This window comes from Pyxicephalus adspersus, chromosome 7 (genome assembly GCF_032062135.1).
Source record: "Pyxicephalus adspersus chromosome 7, UCB_Pads_2.0, whole genome shotgun sequence".
Taxonomy (NCBI): Eukaryota; Metazoa; Chordata; class Amphibia; order Anura; family Pyxicephalidae; genus Pyxicephalus; species Pyxicephalus adspersus.
Window position 1 is genome coordinate 57356857 of NC_092864.1, and position 21667 is coordinate 57378523.

Sequence of the window (21667 nt, forward strand, 5' to 3'; positions counted from 1 at the left end):
ATAAAACAGCTGTTCCAAATTATGTGTTAAGATTTATGTGTTATTTATGGGGTTCCAAGGAGGGGTGGGAGTTTGGGGGGTGGCTGGGGAGGTATTAGAAGAAACGGTGACAGAGTCTGTGCTAAACTAATGGCACTGTAATTTTCTATTGCATGATGTAAAAGTCTAAACAGACACCTAATGCAGTTTGATTTAGTTAGTTCAGCTGAAGTCCTCCAGTTTACCTTGTTATAATGAGTCAAATTCCATCGTTTGTCCATGAGGAAGTAATTGGCAGCCTGTGAATCTGCTATGTTGAAAAACTCCAGACATTCCTGAAAGAAAATAAAGAAGGAAAAATAAATTGTACAATTGTAATGATTAAAAGTAACTAGCATTCTAACTTTGTAGCTTTCTTGAAAGGATATCTGTCGAAAAAGCATGGTGCCACTGTTTCTGATCAGCTTTTGTCTGCTAACTGCTTGCCCACAATTACATTATTATAGTAGTGGGAATTCCCCACCCTCACCCCCACCCGGCACTGCAGTGCACCTCATTGCAGAAGCTGTGCGTTGTTGTCCACTACATTGAAGAAAATTGTAACTTTTGGGCCATTGCAGGTGTTATTAGTCCTTTTTCAATGAAAGACCACATCACAATGATCTGAAAAATGTTTACGGGCATTAAATTAGTTATGTAATTCCAAGTCTATTTTGCATATCTATTGCAATCTTCATTAAAAAGTAATTATGGCAAAGTGTTACAGCCTGGGAATTTTGATGAGGATTTACATTTAAAGATTGCAGTGAGTAAATATCAGCACTTATTCCTCACATATTCACACATATCATCAATTATACATTTACAAGAAACTATTTGCAGAAATGAATCATAAACTTCTTTCCCTTCCTCTTTTTTTCTTGTTTGTTAATGAAAGTATTTGCCATACCTTCAACAGTGCTTCAAATTGTGTGTCCTCATGCACTGGCAGCTGGGTAGGGATATCACATTCATTCTGACCATGAACCACTAGTGTCTTTGTTCCTGCAAATGGGAAATAAAGTTAGTCACAGAACAGTAAAACTGAAGAACATACCAGTGCTCGTAGTATCCTTACCTGGCATGGATGCTGTTACCAGTAGCTTCACCTCACATTGCTCTTTTTTCATTGTTTGCTTCAAGTCTTTAAAGAATAGACCTTCAACATATCCTACTACTTCCCACAAAAATGTAAGGGTTGCTGAAATGGCATCCATGCCCCACTCACATGGTGTGCGCACAAAGTACATAATTAGGCCCACCTGAGGAAAAAAAATATTTTTTAGGAATACAGTATGAACATATGAAATACAACATATACTAAAGTGCAACTTTAGTATGAGATAGAAATGATCTAATGCTAGGTCTTTGTCATTTCCAGAAATAGACACTCACCTCCAGTCCTACTGTGGTACCTAAGGCTCAGCTGGGATTTTTTTTTCCAGTTTTCTCTTTTCATGTTATTCTATAGACTTTTTCATACAGTATTGAAACATTATGACTTGATGTTTTAATATATTTCAAACATATATAAATGGTACTTAGGGCTCCTATTATACCGGTAGTACTAGGATTAAAGTAATACAGAAAACGTATTTCAAAGTACACCTAATATACATCTTTTGCTTACCAGATAGTTGAACAATATATGTGATGTTTGTGCAGGAAAGTCCCCAATGTTGAGAAGCAACTTTCTCAACATGTAAATTAGCTCATCCTGAAAAAAAAAATCAATCAATTAGTCTTGCATTATAATCAATTCTTTGCCTATCCCTTTCTACTGGCATTTTCTCTTCCATTATGATAACAGCCATTAGTCTTCAATTATACCTTTAAAAAATATTTCCACTCTTCCTCCCTTTCTAGCTATGGTTTGAATTAATATATACAGCAGTAACTGGCAGACTGTCTCTCTGCTATCTTAAGGCATAGTTATTTTCAGTCTGGATTTTGTTCTAATTATTTTATAGAAATTGTCTTCAAGCATGAGTATCTTACATGAGTATAAGTGTATCTTAGTCCCAAACTCTTTTCTCTCCATCTGTTGGTTTACCCCTAGGTTCTCTACTTAAATGTTTATTCTTTCCACCTACTGTATACCCATGGTCTTAGTCAGCTTTTTAAATGTTCTAATACGGTGAAAAAAGGTGACAAAAGTGCTGAATGGTAGGTCCATGTGGGGCCATGTTATGTCAGATACTGTCTCTGAGATAGAACCAGCAGTGTTATGCCTGCAGGAAACCTGTACATTTCTCTGTCTATTATTTAGAATTTCTGTTCTGGAGCAGTTTTTTCTGGGAATTTGCAAGAGCAGAATGAGGAGAATTCCCAGTTCTAGGCCCCACATCTTCCTAAGGTCCAGAAGCCTCTTTAGCCCATCCTGTTCTAGGCAGCGGATGCTGCTGGTTAGACTGGATGTGGTTCAATCTCTCTGTTGTTGCAAAGAGAAAACTTTTCTTTATGCTAGCCATTCTGTTCATTGACATTTTGTTATCATTGATACCAACCACTGCAAGATAAAGGCTTTATTTTTCCGCTGTTTTGCATAATAAAGGGCAAGGGCAGGAGCCCTAAAGTGAAGATTATGCATGGAGTTGCCTCTGTGCCATTCTACTATTTGATGCTGATCCCTTACAATGTATAACACACTTCTTCCCAACCTGCATTAATATTTAGGAAAAAATTAATTTGGTTACCCAGGCTTGTTGTTTAGGGATAATATTTGATTCCTCACTTTTTTCATCTTTAAAAATCATTCCTGTTTTTGTTGTTTTCTCATGAAACATGCACACCCATCATTAAACAGCTTGATTTTTGTGCTACCCACGCCAGTGAGCTGATATTGAGATAGCATTGTGTGTGGAATCACTTGCAAAAATCATTGTACTGTTTAACTGAGCTGTTAGCAACCCTACATAAAGTAGTCAGCTAACAAGATATGGCTAGTTTATAGGTGAGACAATATCAACGCCAGATATCAGATGCCAGTATGTCCTAGCAATAGTAATTGTAATAGTTTTTGTTAACAAACCAAACTATCAATGGAAAGAACAGCACAAAAAAGAACAATAGGTACAACAATGCAAAGTGTTCATTTTTACAATCTCTACCAGGGAAAAGAGGCAGACCTATGGTACTGTTTTTTATCTTCAGGAAAGAAAAATTATGAGACTAGTATGTCCCAGTTGCATCCTAGGATGTACTAGTCTCATAGTTTTTCTTTTCTGAAGAAGCATGTCTTGAGAAATTCTTTGGGAGATAAATGAGACCCCAATTTGCATTATGTATATTTAATAATGTTGATACATGTATTGTGATTATGTAAAGAAAGCAAACAAGGTGTGAATTGACAGAAAGTATGTGATATACTAGTGAATATCACCTGTCGGTTGCTAATGGTGAGTTTCTCTAGGAAGTGTCTCAGGACAGTGGATGGGTCTTCAATCAAACAGTTCCAGAGCACTTGTTGGGCCACTGCACTCACTAAAGAAAAAACAGAAGAAAAAAAGGAAGGGAAGTATTAGTCACGTGCCAATAATATCTAAAAATAACACTCATACTTAACAGATAAGCCTCCAAAGGCCCTGCAGCACCCAATGTACATTTTAATATACACAGTAAGTATTAAGGTGCCACCATTCAAATTACTAATCAAGGAAGCACTGGTTTCCTTCTGCAGTAATACATTAGCCCATTTAAAAGAACAATCCAAAATTCTGTCATATATGTTATATTGAATTAATGTTTTGAAATAGCAAAACTACTGGCAAGACTAGCATTGCTCATGTTTTGGAACATAGTAATGGGACAAATTAAAATAATGAAAATGTATATTCGTTGTCTTAAGAATAAGAGGAAGAATCCTGGTGGACAGAAAAAAACATTAGAATTGTTTTAAAAAAGAAGTTAGGCTGTTCAATTATCACTATGTGAGGGATTATTCACTTAACTTTACCTAAATGGATGGCTGAGGTCAGCACAGCTTTATTTAATTCTTTAAGTTAAATGATCTATACCTTGAAGATTGTGATTTTGAGGGTAAAAATTACATCAGGACTTTTACCTGCTACACCATCTTCTCGAACATCTCCATCCTCCATAAGGTGAACAATAGGAAGGACAGCAGCACAGATACAGGCTGGGAACACAGGCTGTGGTGGCTGAGACACATGATGATTTGCTGTATGTTCTGTAGCATGCTCCTCATCTGTTCAAGGTAGAAATCAGTTTCTGCATGTATTATTATGCCACCAAAGATTTATAAAGTTTAACATGACTAATGGCTAAGACTCACCTTCAGCACTGACTGCAGAGCGTATTGACCACACAGAACCACGGCGAAAAGAGTAGTTACGGTGAGATGTGCTGGATGTGCAAGATGGGCTCACTGATAGGCGGCGGGAATTCAGGTTGGTGGTTTCTTCTACTGGCAATCAAAATAAGAGAGGTGAAACCTGCTCTATCTGACCAATGATTTATAAATTGTACACAGTTGATAAATATGAACTAAAAATACCATACAATACATGGACATGTACTAAGTATATCAAAGCTAGACTGTGTACATTTGAAGTAAATACAGCTAAAACTTTTTTGAGTTTTGGAGAGAGTAGGAAGAGACAGCACCTTTTTCCCAATTAGTGAGATTCTATCACTTCTCCTCAAGGAATATAATAAATACTAGGAATATAATATATACATTCAGTTGAACTAGCTGAACTATCTTCTTAGATTTACTAAAAGTTTTTTGATTAGTGGAATAAGATAATATTTTACAAAGTAATATTTGTATTTGTATGTATGTGCATTGTTACTAATGTGTGTGTATCGTCATTATAGAATATATGAACCAGCACACCTTCCTCCTCCTGTTCTGAGTTGGGAGAACAGGTTGGTTCATAGCAAGCCTCTTGGGTGATCGGTATTGCAGTGATCAGACTGGCTTCCCTCCCCAACCTCTTTTTCTCTTCTTCCTGCTGGAGGTTCTTGAGAATATGTTCAGCCCTCTGGTGGGATCGGGACACAGCACGAGCAGAGAATGATTTCTAGAGTTAAAATATTGTAAGAGCATATTCTATTATACAAGGTTATATTATTAATCATAAACAAGGCATTTTCTCAAGAAGAGAATGAGACACTGTCTATACAAAATAGACTACAGTGCTACTTTGTATCACTTAACCACCATAACATGACTTACAAAATAGTAGATAACTGGGTGATAGTCAGTTACTTACAGACTGGTCCTCACTAATTGGGTCCTGCACGCTTCCACTACTCTGTGGAACCCAAGGTGGATCAAACATTGGTACTGATGGCATACCCAAGATGGGGGAGGGTAAAGTAAAGTTTATGCTGGGAGGTGGGATCTGAAAAGTTAGATTAATAAAAGTCATCCTTTGATTGATGCCAAATGGTAACAATACTGTTTTTTTAAACAAACAGTTTAACATTTTGAACCTTATAGATCTGTTGGGCTCCCTCTTCCATTCTAGGCCAGACTTGATATCTAAACCTCCAGAGTGTATGAAACTTTAGAATAGCATTCAGTCTTTGCCCTGTTTCTGGGTGCTGAAATTCCGATGTTAACATCTCAGAAACTGCATCTGGTACCTTGACAGCACAAAGCAGGAACATAGCAGCTGTTCAAGAGAAAAACAAAAGGATATTTAGTTTACAACATATATTGCCAACGAATAATGTTTAACATTATTAGAAAATTTTTAGATGGTAAAGTCCCAGTATCCAACCAGATTTTAAAGATATTTAGAAAAAGTCTGAATAGAATGCTAGCAATGCAATTCAAGCGTTGTAAGCACCTAATTAAAAAAAATACTTGTTAAAAATGACAGTAAGCAGCTACATTCTACAATATCACAGCACCGCCACACCCCGAAGTTCAAATTAGAAGCTTATTATATGCTTAGACCTATGGGAGTAAGATTAGCCAAGAACACAAAGAACGGAAACACAATAGGAAAAGAGTGAACAGTCCAAGGTTGCCTTATACCATTCAATCTATAACTGAAAAAGGTCACCTATAAAAAAATTTGAAGGAATTAAAGGGTATAGAATGTTTCTAGATTTTCAAGAAAAAGGTTACTGAATTCAGATTTCAACCTATTTTAAAAAATAAGTAGAATATTCCATATTTACCACTAGATGTCCTCACAATTCAACAACAGTATGTCCCTAACTAGAGATAGCGGATTTAGGACTTGTTTTTATATTTTAGCAGTTTAATTAGTTTAGCTTAAAAAGGCATATTTATAAAGTAGTGAATGTTACTTTCACAAAACTTTTACTAGTATTGAAACACATATACCAGGAAGATTCCTGCAGTGAATATTTGGTGAATGTTAGACCTACAACTATAATAATACAAACACAATCACAATACACATGTTATATTCTGACTATACAATTTCCTATTATACCTAACAACAAATATGAAGTGCAAGAGCTAGTCTGATAGAACTTAAATGGACAGAATGTTCTCATGTTCTCATTCCTTATTTAAGCAATTTTGAAGAGGAAACGAGACCTTAGCAGACACACCTAAACTCAAGGTAAAGTATGGTCTAAGTAATTTGCTATTTCAGGGAATTTGCACTATTTAATAACACAATTGAGTGTTTTGGTACTTATCTCTGTATCTATGGAAATATACAGTCTGACTGATACACTGCAACAGATAATAAATGCTGAGATAGTTAATGACAGTTGCTGTTAAAACCTAGTGATAAGATGCCCATGTTTTAGAACTGTCTAAAAGCACTGTCTCTTACCTGCTGCTCCAGCCATGTGTTCATCCACACTCAGAAGCAGCTCCCAGGCGGCTGGCTGGATGTCACCATACATTTCCTCTGTTAGGATTGGGGCTGCTTTAATCAGCAAGGACAGGGGAGCTGGGGACAAACTCATAACCTAGTTTGCACACAGAAAAGACATGCTTTACTACTAACCAAATAGATGTCAATGCTTAATGAGCCAGTAAACTTTAAAAAACAAAAAAAATATCATACTGCTTAGGCATGCCACTGACTATCAGATATTTCTCAAAACAGACACACAGGGTCTGATTTCTTAAAGCTCACCAAGCTTGGAGAGGATACACTTTCATCAGTGAACATGGGTGATCCAGAAAACCTGGAATGGATTTCCTAAAGCTATTTGTTAGCAAATGCTTTCAATCCTGGACCAGATCCATTCCAGACTTTTTTGGATCACCCAGCTTCACTGATGAAAGTGTATCTTCTCCAGTCTTGGAAAGCTTTAATAAACCAGGCTCAATGTCTTCTGTTATGCCAATACCTGATGTCAGATAACTTAGCACATATGTGGCAAACACCTTCATTGTTCAAATTCCATAAAGATTTTTCAGAAAGCTGACAAATCTCCCATTATAATATTTAGACCTTTCAATGTTGCAAGTTTACCTGTCTGAATCTTGTTTGATTGACACATTAAGCAAAGGCCAGAGGATGTACTGTAAATAATTATTATTTTCTAGGTATCCAGCCCATACAAATTGATGGTATTATGTAAATAAGTTATTGTTATTTTTACACAGTATTTATATAATGCTCACAATCTAATCTCCCTACGATAGTCGTATGTCTTTATCACATTCTAGGGACAATTTTTTTTGTGGGAAGCGAACTAACCTCACTGCATGTTTTTGGAATGTGGAAGGAAAACAGAGTACCCGAAGGAAACCCATGCAAACACAGGGAGAACCTGCAAACTCCATGCATATAGTGTCCTGGCTGAGATTTGAACCCAGGACCTAACGCAGCAAAGGCCAGAGTGCCAACCTCTGAGCCACTAAATAAAGTAATTTCTGATAATTAAGTGTTTATTATGTTAGTGATTCAAGAATAGTTTTTAAAAGTATTACATATACGCACTAGTGATTGGTTCGCTCAAGTTCTGTGTAAACATTGACCTGGTTATCTCCAAAATAAGGGCACAAAATAGCCTAAATAGTCTAAACAGTAGACTAGTAGGTGGCACTTCTGTGGTCATGGAACCACACAAATATCTGAAGGGATATAGGACTTCTTTAGTCGAGGTGTTTTTGTTAAAAACAGGATGTACTTTAGATGGAGAGACTGATTCTAATTAGCATCAGATATGAAAGCTTGAAAGTCAAAATCTGACTGGGCCCTGATGGTAAATAACTCTAGATCTTAGTGACAAAACATTGATATAAGACCCAAAGTAATATGAGACTGGATTTTTCCCTTTTTTTTATACATTCAGCATTTTATGGAAACCTTTACCTGGTGCCTTATATACTTCAACATGCCACTGTCCTTCTTTCCTTCTAGATTGGCTTCAGTAACTCTCTTCTTTAGTGATGGGGTTCGCAGGCAAGATTTATCTGAGCACTTCGGATATAAAAAAACATAATTTTTCTCACTGCTTGCTAGATTGGTTTTCTTGGATGCAAACTAATCCATACCCATAAAAGAATATTTTGAACACATTTTTTTAATAAACATTTTGGAAAATTTCTGAGACCATTTAAAAACTAAAACGATAAAAGCTGATTGAATTCAACAACTATATTCATGTGCTTAGGTTCTTCAGGGCTAATACATAAGCCTATTTATGGCAATGTTAACACCAAAATAACATTTCATGTAACGTTTTACATTTTACTCCCTCAAGTACCCTTTTCCAGTACTCTATTTAAAAATCTTCATATTACTATAAATGCTCAGTCTCCCAGCTTATTAACTGCTAAGAAAAAATATCATCCACCTACAGCAGTGTTTCTCAACAAGAGTTCTGTAGAAGCCTAGGGTTTCTCCAGGGGTTGCTGGGGGTCCTTGAGCCATGAGCAATTTGGACGGCGCAGGTCAGGTACCACTTACATCAATTATCTTTTTGGGTGACATTCTTCCCAATGGGCAGCATTGTAGGAAGCATTCTTCTTACTAACCACCATACTAATTTACTGTGAGCTGAGGATATGGTAACTATAGCAGGGGTTCCCCGAAGACCTGGGAGTTATTTTCAAGGGTTTCCTCATGTTAAAAAGGTTGAGAAACACTGATCTAGAGAGTGTATTATTTTCAGTTTACTGATTTGACTTTACTGATAAATGTACAAGAAAACTAATAGTAGGGCACAACCACTGTACGGTTCTTCTAAACCAAAAAATCTGAGCAGACATATGTAAGAATCAAGTACGGTTAGTCACAACCTAATTCAGAAACAAGGCTTTATAACCTTACTTACCCTGATTATGGAAGATTATTTGCTTACAGTTTAATGTTTTTACAGGTACAAAGAAAAAATACTTTAAAGTGTCTATACTTTAAACAATAAATATCTTTAAAGTATCTAAAACCTTCAGTTTTAGTTTTATAATGAGTGATAAAGGTTTTGATAACTTTTAAAGTTGACACCTGGGGATAATATTGTTATCATTTAGAACTGTCAACATATTTGATATATATTGTTATCTCTTCTGGTAACTATGTGAAAAGACACTATAAAACTTTCAGTGGGCAGTTCCAACAAAATCTTACAAACAATAATTTATGGCAGCAGGTTGTCAATGCAGTATGTACATTACATGCATTACCCATTTAGGCTTAATTTAAAGCATACTACTACTATATAGATATATTTTAAATATCAGCCAATAGGATATTTCTGCACATATCTATAGTAGTTTTCACTACATCCTTCTTTGTCCTAATGACAAGCGAAGTTCCAACACTGATTTCAGGCAGTGTCAGAGCTTGCCTGCAGTTTTTTTTAAGTGACTTATCATCCCTACAATTGTCTTTATATTGACTTCATTAGGTCTGATACTTGTTACGTTAGATTAGGTAAAATTTAGACATGACCCTAAATTTGCTCTGAAAGATTAATTCACTTTACATGCAAGCACTGCTCTACCAATTTACATGCATTTGCCCTTTTATAAGAATGGCTGATTTATTTATAAATATTATTTTCCTTATCTAGTGTTTACAAACTGATTCTGCAGACATGCAGTTATATACACATACCTCTTTAACTTTTTTGCCTCTTAGACCAGAGCCACAACCCAGGTTATCCTCTTTGAGTGAATCTATTGTGTCTCCATAGAGCAACTTGAGAGCTCTGACCAGCCGAGCACAAGAACGACTATGATGAAGATAACAATGTGGGTGGCAATAGTCCACATGGGTGCAAATAAAGCTTTGTTGATTGCATAAAAGGATCATAACCTAACAAGTAGAAAGAAGACATGACTATTACAAAACCAATGTAAAACACAATTTTGGGCTACTATACTCAGTTCAAGAGAAACATATTGTTGTTTAGCACATATTTTCATTCATTAGGATGTTCACCAAATAAAAGTGTTAGAAAAATGCTTCACGGTATAGGTTGAATATTTACAAACAACCGAATGAGTAAAATCAGTGACTTTTCTGCTGTACTTGGGTGGCTCCAGACAAAATTTATAATAGAGCTGCTCCCTTTTCCTTCTTGAGAAATACCATCATACTCTGTGACAACAACATCATTAGTTGATAATTTAGTAATTTATTGTTTTTCCCTTTAAACCTACTCAAAATATATTAGTTCTGTGTTCTCTCCAATCCTCTGTAACCCGACTTAGTATAACTACTCAAAAGTTCTAAAAAGTGTACTTCCTGAGTGTAAAAAAATCTTTAATTTATCAGCATATGCTTGGTGGAATTGTCAGTCAAATTCAAACTTCCATGGAAGGGGTCATATCTGATGGTGGAAACTTCTCAGTACCAACCAGCTTTCTATATGTAGACACAAAGTAAAGAGACTGTGTACAGTATAGAGTACTACAATGTAAGAAGCATTCTTCCTACATGCTAATATACTGTTAGCTGAGTATATATTGGTGTAGCAGGGGTTCCCCAAAGACCTGACATTTTTTTCATGGGTTCATGGGTAAAGAAAAGCTATTCTAACCTTTCTAGCTTGATGCCTAACCCTAACCCAAAAAAAGCCGGCTTTAGATAGACTCGTCTTTCAAATGTTCTGCAGTGTTTAGTTTTGACTAGGGTGTATTTTTTTTAAACATAAACTTTATGGTTGACAAATATGAAATATGGACATGTAACTTTACAGCAATTATGAAAACCAGTTAACATACACAATTAAGATACATGGGAAGAAAAACAATAGGGTGTATTTTTAAATTTTACATTTCTGTTTATAGCACTCATTTTTTTAAGTGTTATTAATGTCATACTAATGTCAGCCTGTCTATAGTGTATTGCATGATGCATGTATGTCCATAGTGTATGCAAGCGATGTAATAGTAAATTGTAAAAAGAAATGGGTAAAAATAAAACATGTGGACGAAAATAACTTTAATAATGCTTCAATGCCACAATCTCTGGTTCTTAATTATCATGACAAATAATTTTGTTTTCTCTTTAAGTTTTTAATCCACATTAAAGCTGAACTCCAGGCAAACAGCTAAATGTTCAGAATATGTACATATGAGGAAGCTATTCTTCCTGGTAAAGAATCGGCATTACTGTTTACTCATTCCTGATTTTTCTTTGCTGCAGTCAAAGTGAAAGTTAACTCATTAACGGGGGTTAACTTTTGCCATAATCAGCAAGTATGCACTACAACCTAGCTGAATATGACGCACAGTAACAATGGGTCTAGGATCCCGTCACCACTGCATCCCCTCTGCAGAGGACATCTCCACTGTAAACTTTGTTGGGTCTAACCATGATTCCTTTTTGATAGCCACTGATGTTGTAATTCCTGCACATGCACAGGAATTACATTTTGTCCACCTTCTAGTTCTATTCCCAGTAGTGCCAAGAATACAGCCTGGTTCTAGACTGCATGGTGCATGTGCTTTAAAGTACACAGGGCTTGATTTATTAAAGCTCTGTAAGCTTTACTCACAACGTTGCTAATGGAAGCCTTGTGGTCATAATATAAAACTTTTCCCTCTATTGGTCGCAAAAGAGACACAAAGATCTTGCTCCCAGCTGGCAAAAAAAAGCAGGAGCGTCAGGCTAATAAGCTAAAATGCTAAAATACTGTTAGTTGGAGCAGTAGGCTATCCTGGATTGGTTGTGCTTGGTTACAGAGCTTGATTGCTCAAGCAGAAAATACACACACTGGGCCTGACTTTTTAAAGCTCTCCAGGCTTAGAGAGGATACACTTTAACCAGTGAACCTGGGGGATCCAGCAAACCTGTAAGTAATTTGTTAGTAAATGTTTTCAATCCAGGACTTGATCCATTCCAGGTTTTTTGGATCACTCAGGTTTACTGATAAAAGTGTATCCTCCCCAGTCATATAATGCATTATTAAATCAGGCCCACAGAGACGAAAAGTCACAAGGAGCTGGGGAAAACGTTGCATGCCTCTTCTGCCAAAAAACCTTTACCTCCTGGTGACTTTTTGAGTGAGTTTACATCGAATAGCAGTTGCAGGTCTTGTTCTTTTCTGCAGAATGGAACAAGAAAAGCAGCAGACTGAAGAGATTTCTTCCTCATCCTGCTCTCTCCCCAAATTACAAAATTCACAATACACAATTGTGCTGCTTTTACTTCATTTTAGTTTGTGTTCTCCTGTACAGAGATTGGAAGATGCCAATACCAAGTAAAAGGTGGGTACTTACGCTGCCTGCATACATAAAAATATGTATTTATAGTTTAATACTGAATACAAAGCTGCATTAATACGTGTCTTTTATATCTGACTGTAGTTCAGCTTTAAAATTGTTTCAGACTACCAGCATTGTTGTTTAATGTGGTACTCCTTGCTGTACAAACCAACATTCTTACACATGTACTTTTTAAGTCCTGTGCTTTACTTTTACTACTTACGTGCAACCAAGACATGTTACGGTGATAGCTTTCTTCAGTGCCAATGTTGCCTCCATCTGGCTCAATACTGGGTTCACTAGTGCTCCATGGACTCCCTTCTTCTCAGAGACAAACATTAAATAAGCCAAGAGTTCACACAACCTAAATATATCTTTGGAGTATATGTATCAGCTGGCCCAGCCATGCACAGATGATTTCACAACAAAGCAACACAACACATCTACCCAACTCCCACCCCGTCTAATCACTAGCTGGGTTGGCAAAGACAAGCACATCTATGGGCACATGTCCCCTTTTTTTCAAAGGGGTGGGACAAAAAAGTGGAGAACAAATTCCCTGCATCTTGTTGATGCTGCAGACCAAACAATTGATCTGCAAATTTTATATATATTATAGCACTATTAAAAGTATTTAGCTGCATTAAAAAGACAATATTACCTAGATATAAATTTAGGTTACTATGTGATATATGTGATAAATTTATATCTAATAATAAATATTTACTTTATGTTATCCTGTGGTGTGTAACATGAAAATGTATAGAAAAAAAAAATTAGGGAGTAAAATGTATCTTAGCTATTTGTTGGGTGCAATCCTTTATAGAAGTTTTATCCAATAGTGTTTTATATACATCTAGTATTTATGCCAGATGTTGTTGTTTTCCTTCGTTTTGATATATCGGCACCAATTGGAAGAGTTGCATTCCTCTGCCTTGGTAACTTAGGAAACATTTATTAAACTTTTGGTGTAGGTGGAAATTTTGAGTTTGTGTCAAACAAAGGTAATCGTTTTTTTTTTTTTTTTTTATAGATGTGAGGCTCCTTTTTAAGTAGAGGAAAATTAAAAAAAAAGTTAAAATCTAAACATTTATACCAAATGATACTTTCTTTGAAAAAAACTGCCTATGTGTAGTCCTCTCTGCCATACCTCCCCTTAGAAAGCTTCTCACTGCATTACCTATATCAGTTACAGTGTCCCTGCTCTGTGACAGCTGGATGTCCTCATTCTCGGACCCTGAGTCCTGCCGTGTAAGTTTGGTGCTCTTTAGGCTGCCGGCCCGGCGAATGCTGGACAGGGAGCCCCCTTTCTTCACCCGGAAACTGCGGGTTCCTTTTATCTGGAGCAGGCGGGAGCCTCCTATTCTGATCTTCCTGGGAACTGCATTAAAAGAACACAAGAGGAATTGTTCCCTCCTCTCTGATTGTTTGTTAACACATCTCACTAGATTGCCTTCTTTTGTACAAATTCATTGGTTTCAACTATTTCTTTATTCAAAGTCAGAACTAATGACGGCCTTTAGATATGATAACCAGCTTTTAAGTAACAACAAAAAATATAAATTGAGAACCTTACACAATCTATTCTATGAAATTAAGTATAACTAACAGACTATGATTGGATTCACAGTAAGCACAATGTATAATTTAATTTCCTTAAAGTGTATGTATAGGTAGAACTTTTATTTTAGTTTTGAAATGAGTAAGGAAAGATTAAATCCCTATTAGACTAATTGCTGTCTGTGTGCCATTGGGAAGAATTCCTTTCATTTTCTGCCATGGAAAAACAACAGGAATTAAGAGAAAATCTACCTAATTTAAAGTCAGTGGAATTCCCTTTCTAGACATTTTTCACCAGAATAGGTGTTTCCTTTGGATAATTTACCCTCACCTTTTTTGACAACTAAAAATTTTGAATTTCCCATCTCTTTCTGTCATGTGGACAAAAAGAAATGTTAATCTTAGCTGAGATCTCTTCATTATTATCTTTTTAAGGCTGAGTTTACACAGTCTGTTTCCCCAGCGTTTAACCTAAGGCTTTAAAAGCCCTTGTTTGCCTTTAAACCACTGGAAAATGTCTATGCTGCGGTTTGCCACGTTTTACCGCGATTACGTTTTCAAGCATTTATAAACACAGGAAAACGCTTCTATTGAAGTCAATTGACGTGTTTACCTGCATTAACCCAACGTTTTAATTTTAAAACATTGCAAGGAGCGATATCTATAACACTCAAAAACATGCCTTAAGGAAACACCCTAGGCTAGAGTAGCCCATGGGAATGCATGGGTATTTCAAACATGGGCTTTTAAAGCCTCAGGTTAAACGCTGGGGAAACAGTCCGTGTAGACCCAGCCTAATTGAATTATGGAACATGTACATATCTTCATTAACTGATTTAGAAAAGTTAGTGATTGATTTTTATCAATTACTAAGAATCAACTCTAGAGAATCAATTATGCATGCACTGTTATAGTATATTTGATTTTCAATAAACCATAAACATTCATATTGAAAAGTAAATCAAATTTAAACTTAGTAGAAATAAAGTTGTTTACTTTATAACTAGCTTTAGGGCCATGTTACAGACCAAAATATAAAGAGTAAAGAAATCCCCCCGCCATGCTCATAGCAATGCAGACCAGTATAAAACTGTTTAGTAGAAAAAAAACATGATACATTTCAGACCAAAAAAGGGTCAGTTGAAAAAGATAAAGGGACATAGTGATTTGTGTTTCTCAAAAAAGGTAGGGACATGTTAAAATTCCACTCTCTAAAACAGGCAAACTACAGAAGACACAGGGCTGCCCTGAAGTAAGAGTTTCTGCAGCAACATAAGAATATGTACAGACACTATTGGCTGTCATATAGGAATCTGCGGTTCCTTCTGTTAGCTTTGATATTTTGCACTGGCCAAAGGTTTGCTTTAAAGATTGTTTCTAATATGTGCAAAGTAAAAGAACATACATATAATGAAAAGAAGACATATTTAATAACTATATTGTTATTCATTCATCAAACATATTTTCTTGTATTGTAACTGAGTTCTTTGAAATAATAGATTAAAATTTTAAAAAACATAGGTCTTTGTGTTAGTGTAACTTCATTAGATAAAGCATTTGAATTGGTTCTCCTTCTTAGTAAATAAAAGTAAACACACGCACAGTATATCACATTGCTATTTATACCATTGTTATCCTTCCACCAAACTTTGACTAAATATTATTGGAATTTTAAAGGGAAATATTCCAAATACCATTAGATTTTCATAGAATGTGTAAACTATTTATTTCATTTACTGCTGATCTGAATTGTAATTGTAAATTTAAAAATATTATATACAAAATCATTTTTAAAACCCAGACTTTGATATTCATATTTTTTTTCATCATCATAATGTTAGATAACAATGCACCAGCTATTTATACTTCAGAAATTAAGATATGTGAGATAATCTATTTTTACCAGCTTTTACGAAAACAGTCATGATAGGGATTTAGGAGCAGCTGGTAAAGTTTTTGAAGATTTGAGTATGTTATACCTAACCTTTCCTCACACATTTATGAGTTAATGATATGAGGCTTATCGAGTGTTCCTACACTCAACTAGCTATATGCTTGTTCAGGAGTTCAATAAATAGAAAACCATGGCAAAAGATGTTAGCCCCAGTGCCCACATCTATGAAAACAAGTGAGCAATTCCCACTCTCATATTTCTATGCTTACAGGGTGCCTTTATTGTTGCTTAAAAAAAACAAATCTAGTCCAAAGTCCAAAAGTCCAAAAAACAAATCTTCAACAAATCAAGCTACAATTAATATAGCTTGATAGGACCTTTGAATGTATCATGCTTGGGTCCATTGAGCTAGGTGAAACATACATTAGATGATTGTCGCTCTAGATGATCTAGCAAGTTCAGTGGTCCCCTTATGTTGTACATTAATCCATACTGGTAGGCCAATGAACGACCGCTGTACTTTACTATGGCAAAAGACACAGGAGGGTGCCCCTCTTTATAGAACTGAGCAGTGTTATGAGTACAAAGCTTGTCTATTGGAATGCCGAAGAGATGATCAGGAAAAATTGCTTGCTTGGTATTAGATTGTTAACCATTTTAGGGGACATCTACTGACATGACTATGGACTTTGTCAGCGCTATATAAAAACTGGATATTAATAATAATAATTGTAAAAAAAAAAAATAATAATTTTTTTAAAAATATATATAATTAAAAATATTCTATATTTTTTATAGGAACACAATAGTTTGCTTTTGGTCATAATTTTGCAGCCACATTTAATCAGAGATAATAAAAATATCTGTACTAAGCTTAGGCAAAACAATATTAAAAGATTTATTATGTTCTAAAGAAGGGGAATTTCCTTAATAAAGGAAATGTAATATTTTGATTAGATGTGGTATGAGTAAACCAGAAAATTTTTAATAATATAAGGTATAAAACTGATCTTGACCAAGGACTCCCCCCAACCTGAGGAGTTTGACTATGCCCAAAATTTCTTCAGATGTAAACCCCCAATCAAGGAAACCTGCATGTAATTTGTCAAGAATAGGTTATTTGTTTCTATTTTATTTATGTTTTTTGTTTCAACATTAAAATACAATTAGTGCACAGTATTACTGTTTGAAAATATAGGCTAGTTCTCATCTCTAACATCTTACTACTGATTACTATACTACCATTACTGGGATATGTTAAATATAGCAAGTTTGAAAGTTCTGACTAAGTGTGTATGTATTACTGTGTGAGCGTGTCCTTTAGTTATTTTTACATACAGTTTTTACATTGAATTTAATTGAGGAAGAATAACATGCGTCTTGTGATATATAAAAATGAAGACAGTTTTTTCTGATTTTATATGTTCATCTTTACTTCACTTTTCCCAAAGTAATTGATAATTCAAAGTATACAGAAGCAAATTATTAGCCACTATATAGCGCCAACATATTATGCAGCGCTTTACATGATTTATTGTCATATCACTAACTGCCCCTCAAAGGGGCTGACAATCTAATGTCTCTACCATAGTCATATGTCAAACAATGTAGGGCAGTTTTTAAGGGAAAGCCAAAAAATTTAACTGCATGTTTTTGGAGATGTGGGAGGAAACCCACGCAGACACAAGATCATACAAACTCCTTTCAGATGGAGTCCTGGCTGGGATTTGAACCTGTGATCTAGTGCTGTAAAGGCAAGAGTACTATTCACTGAGCAAACCATGCTACCAGCATATGGTTGACTTCATGGGGCGATTCTGGTGCTTGGTTTTGTTGTCTCATTCAACAAGATAAATGGGGAAAATACTCTTTCTCATTGATGCCATGCTGATTCTTATTGCCTTTTGAGTTTCCTAGTTAGTTAGCTAGGTAGTTGCTAGCTATTGCTCTTTCTCCAGGTCTGTGCTTCATTTGAAAATCAAAAAGAAATGTTTTTGTATATCAAAGCCAATAAATACCTTTAATATCAGTCTTGCACCCAATAGTGCCCTCATTCTAATGTCCCTACCAAACCTTCACACACAGGCCAGTCTATCAGTATGTTTTGGTTTATGTAAAGAAAATCATGCAGAAATGAAATACATACATTTCTAAGCCAGTTGTGTCCTAGGCGGGATCCAGACTTTGGACTACAAAGTGAAGAGGCTAACTAGTTAGCAACTATGAAAGATCATAGTGATTCACAATGGTGGTAAATCGTCATTCTTCATTTGTTTTTACTATTCCTATACAATATGTCACATATCTTAATTTCTGTCAAAGTCTGTAAATAGTTTGGAATATCTTTTATTATTACAGGTTCCTACAAGTGTTTTAACACATATAGTTGTAGAACCAGCTTAAAAAGGTATGACTTAAAGGCATAGCAGTTATACAATTTTTAAGTTAATAGAGTGAAGGAATTTGATGAAAGGAAGACAAGTATGTTGTATAAATGTTACATGTAATTATCAGCTGCTTAGTAAACGTTTCAATTTTTCATTACTGAAGGGATAATGAAGGCTATACAACAACATTATTATACATTTTTATTAAGCCTTCAAAATCTATTCTGCTATGAAAAAAATAAAGTATAAAAAGTTTAAACAGCCAGCCTCTATCACACGTAATGCAGTATGATATACAAAAGTTAAAAAGAAAAAATTCAAAAATGGGCTTGATTGAAGACACCACGGGATAAAAAAATTAAAAATAAAATGACACCACCTAAAATTCACAAAAAAGTGTCACAAAAACATATTTAGATATATTTGTACGTGCTCTGACCTCCGCTGTTACACTTTTCTAGAGTGTTTTATTCTTAGCCTAAATATTTATTAACAATAAACAGATTGCATTGGATGGGATTTTTAAGTGGCAAAAGCGGATAATATATTTTTAGATATTTCATAATAATAGTTTACTTTTGGAGGCCAGAGAGGTCGAAAATGAAGTAATTCAATTTAACAAGCAATGGAGTTTGTGATAAGCCTTTTGGCATTGCAAAACCATTATATAATTCAATAACATAAAACTGTCCTATCTTGTAAACACAAGCCCCTTGTTCATATATGGTGAAACAGGAAATGTAAGCCTAAATAAATAAACTAAATAGCAACCTACAAATGATTATTTACACAGTCTGATGTCAATGTCTGGCATTAGTACCTAATATACTAGAATGATAGAGGGCATTATAGGTTTTTGATTTCTAAAACATATTTAGAAATCTTTTAGTGCATTTCGTTATAACATTGTATCAAAACACTCATTTCTTTAAGAGTCTCTGTCACAAGCTCTAGCTTTTTATTTTATCAAGCAGTAATGTTTATTTGTTCTTTATTTTTTTGATGTGCAACCCCTTTAAACTTAAGTCCCCAGAGCTGTCAGGACTGAATGATGGCAAAGCTTTTTACAGCTATATACAAGTAGCTCCCACTGCCAGCCTTGGCGCCATCATTATTAACGGGAAACTTTGCTTAGGTACTTTAGAGCTTTGAGTCAAAGGGGCTGCACTTCCCTGCAGTGCTTAGGTTGAGATTGGAACAAATGTGTAATTAGATGAAAAGATTACTGTTACCTTGCAACCCTAACATTTCTGGACAGAGTTTTTTCATAACCAGTAAGCTCCATACAAATGCATGTTAATGATTATTGCTTTCATGATCATTTCCACTGATGAATGAACGGGTACTGTACACACAATGCCATTCTGTTAAATCGAGTGGGGAAGACAAGTGAATGGCACCCCACTGTGCTCTCCTTCATAGGAGTGCACCGTGGCTGTTCTTGATTGATTGTTCATCAATCCATCAAATCGTGGGACCACTAGCTGAGCCAAAGTCAAATGTTTGCCGGAGATGATGTGTGTACAAAGCTTTAGGCTTACTACTACAAAGTTCTGCTGTAAGTGTCAATGAAAGGCTGCCGAAAGATAGTGGTGAAGGAAGTCATCAGTTAGGATTTAGCTCCTAAAAGTATCTGTTATTACCTTTGCAAGGGTTGAAAATAATAAAAGATACATGGATTAGATGTGTTACTTTTGCTTTAAAAAATATATATATATAAAAAAAAAGTTAGACCTGGTGACAGGATCTCTTAAAGTGCCATGTTGTAACAAATGGTTACTGTTTTTTTTAAATCACTGTTTCTATAGTGTTACTAGCTGCTGTTATTCATAGCATATAGAGCTACAAAATAAAGAGTGAATAGGAACTTATAAATCATTGCAAATAATGCCCCAGTGTTTATTCTATGCAGTAATTTTAGATGGGACAAATTGATAAGAAATGTCTTTATTACCTATATATTTTTTTACCTTACTGACCAAACCTTGCTATTATATAAACAATGTAAAATTAAAATAGCATTGGATTTTGTAAGTAGCATATCAAATCCTTGAGACAATAAGAGGTAAAGTGGGTATAGGCATTGTTGTATATAGAAATATTTCATTTAAATAAAACTACAAATTACCAACACTATGGGCATTTTGTAATTGTTTCCTGCTTTCTCAGACCTGATAGACTATTTACAAACAACAAATAAATTCACATGGACGACAACCAATAAACATTGTGGAATGTGTAAAAGTTTTACTTTAGTTGTTCACATTTCCATACCTTTCTTTTCCTCACATCCTGTGTCTGACTTCAAGGTGTGGCTGCTACTGTGAAGGGAGTCTTTAGAATCTTCGTTCTCATCAAGGATCCCAGCAAAACTTATTTTCCTTTCATACCTGTGCCGGTCCATCTCTGGATCCAGGCGAAGTCGACAAGTCTCCAGATCCTTATGCAGAGTCGTAAACAGAGACGGGAAAGTGTTACACGTCTGACTTTATTTAGTTTACTATTTAGTATTCAAATTTTAAATTAAGTACTCATAAGCCAACCACTTTGCAACCCGTTATTCACATACTGTACATACACTAATTTGTGCAAAATGTCAATAATACTAATACACAAAATATTGTGACACAGTGTAGGTCTGATTTGGATTTCAAATTGGGATTCCATTAGTTAGGAAGATAAAACTTATTTATACTTGTAATAAGACCTAGGGGAGGATAACTTCTATTTTAGATGCAGTTCATGGAGAAATTCTGAAAATTCCCATGTGAAAAATATTTGAGATTTTTAAGAATATTCACAGCCAAAACTGTAAATATCTCTTGAGTGGCAAATTTATGAAGTATGCTTTAGGTGTTGCATTAATTACACATAGCACTGCTTACAAAAAAACAACATTTATATACCATAATAAGCCCTTCAGCCAGAGAAGAACATTTAGGAAAAAGTCATAAAGACAGTGTGGTCTGGAGATGTATCACTAAGTGACGTGAATCCCCTCTCCTCCAGTCACTTCTATAGAGTTCTATCTCTAATATATCACATGTACAAGCTGCTTGCAATTAAAGAATGGGCCATTAAATGCAAGCTGTGGTGTAAAGTAACCTAGTGGTGTATAATGAATAGTTATATATGCACGCCTAACTATGTGAAGCCACTAAATCACCAGGGACAATTACT

At 35.3% G+C, this 21667-nt stretch overlaps 1 protein-coding gene across 24 annotated transcripts in view; it reads right to left on the minus strand.

The window, feature by feature from the left end:
• Positions 1 to 21667, minus strand: part of UNC80 (unc-80 homolog, NALCN channel complex subunit) — a 108296-nt gene that overhangs the window by 42372 nt on the left and 44257 nt on the right. For 17 of the 24 annotated variants that reach the window (XM_072418582.1, XM_072418581.1, XM_072418567.1 and 14 more), the window contains 16 exons: positions 20762 to 20927; positions 13827 to 14027; positions 12870 to 12967; positions 10050 to 10250; positions 8304 to 8411; positions 6807 to 6945; positions 5479 to 5660; positions 5256 to 5387; positions 4877 to 5063; positions 4313 to 4444; positions 4082 to 4225; positions 3401 to 3501; positions 1649 to 1735; positions 1097 to 1280; positions 929 to 1023; positions 225 to 314 (listed from right to left, as the gene is read on the minus strand). In XM_072418582.1, the coding sequence (XP_072274683.1) occupies positions 225 to 314; positions 929 to 1023; positions 1097 to 1280; positions 1649 to 1735; positions 3401 to 3501; positions 4082 to 4225; positions 4313 to 4444; positions 4877 to 5063; positions 5256 to 5387; positions 5479 to 5660; positions 6807 to 6945; positions 8304 to 8411; positions 10050 to 10250; positions 12870 to 12967; positions 13827 to 14027; positions 20762 to 20927 (2247 nt within the window). The remainder of the gene's footprint in view (positions 1 to 224; positions 315 to 928; positions 1024 to 1096; positions 1281 to 1648; positions 1736 to 3400; positions 3502 to 4081; positions 4226 to 4312; positions 4445 to 4876; positions 5064 to 5255; positions 5388 to 5478; positions 5661 to 6806; positions 6946 to 8303; positions 8412 to 10049; positions 10251 to 12869; positions 12968 to 13826; positions 14028 to 20761; positions 20928 to 21667) is intronic. The other 7 variants (XM_072418587.1, XM_072418580.1, XM_072418589.1 and 4 more) reach the window with 2 other exon arrangements.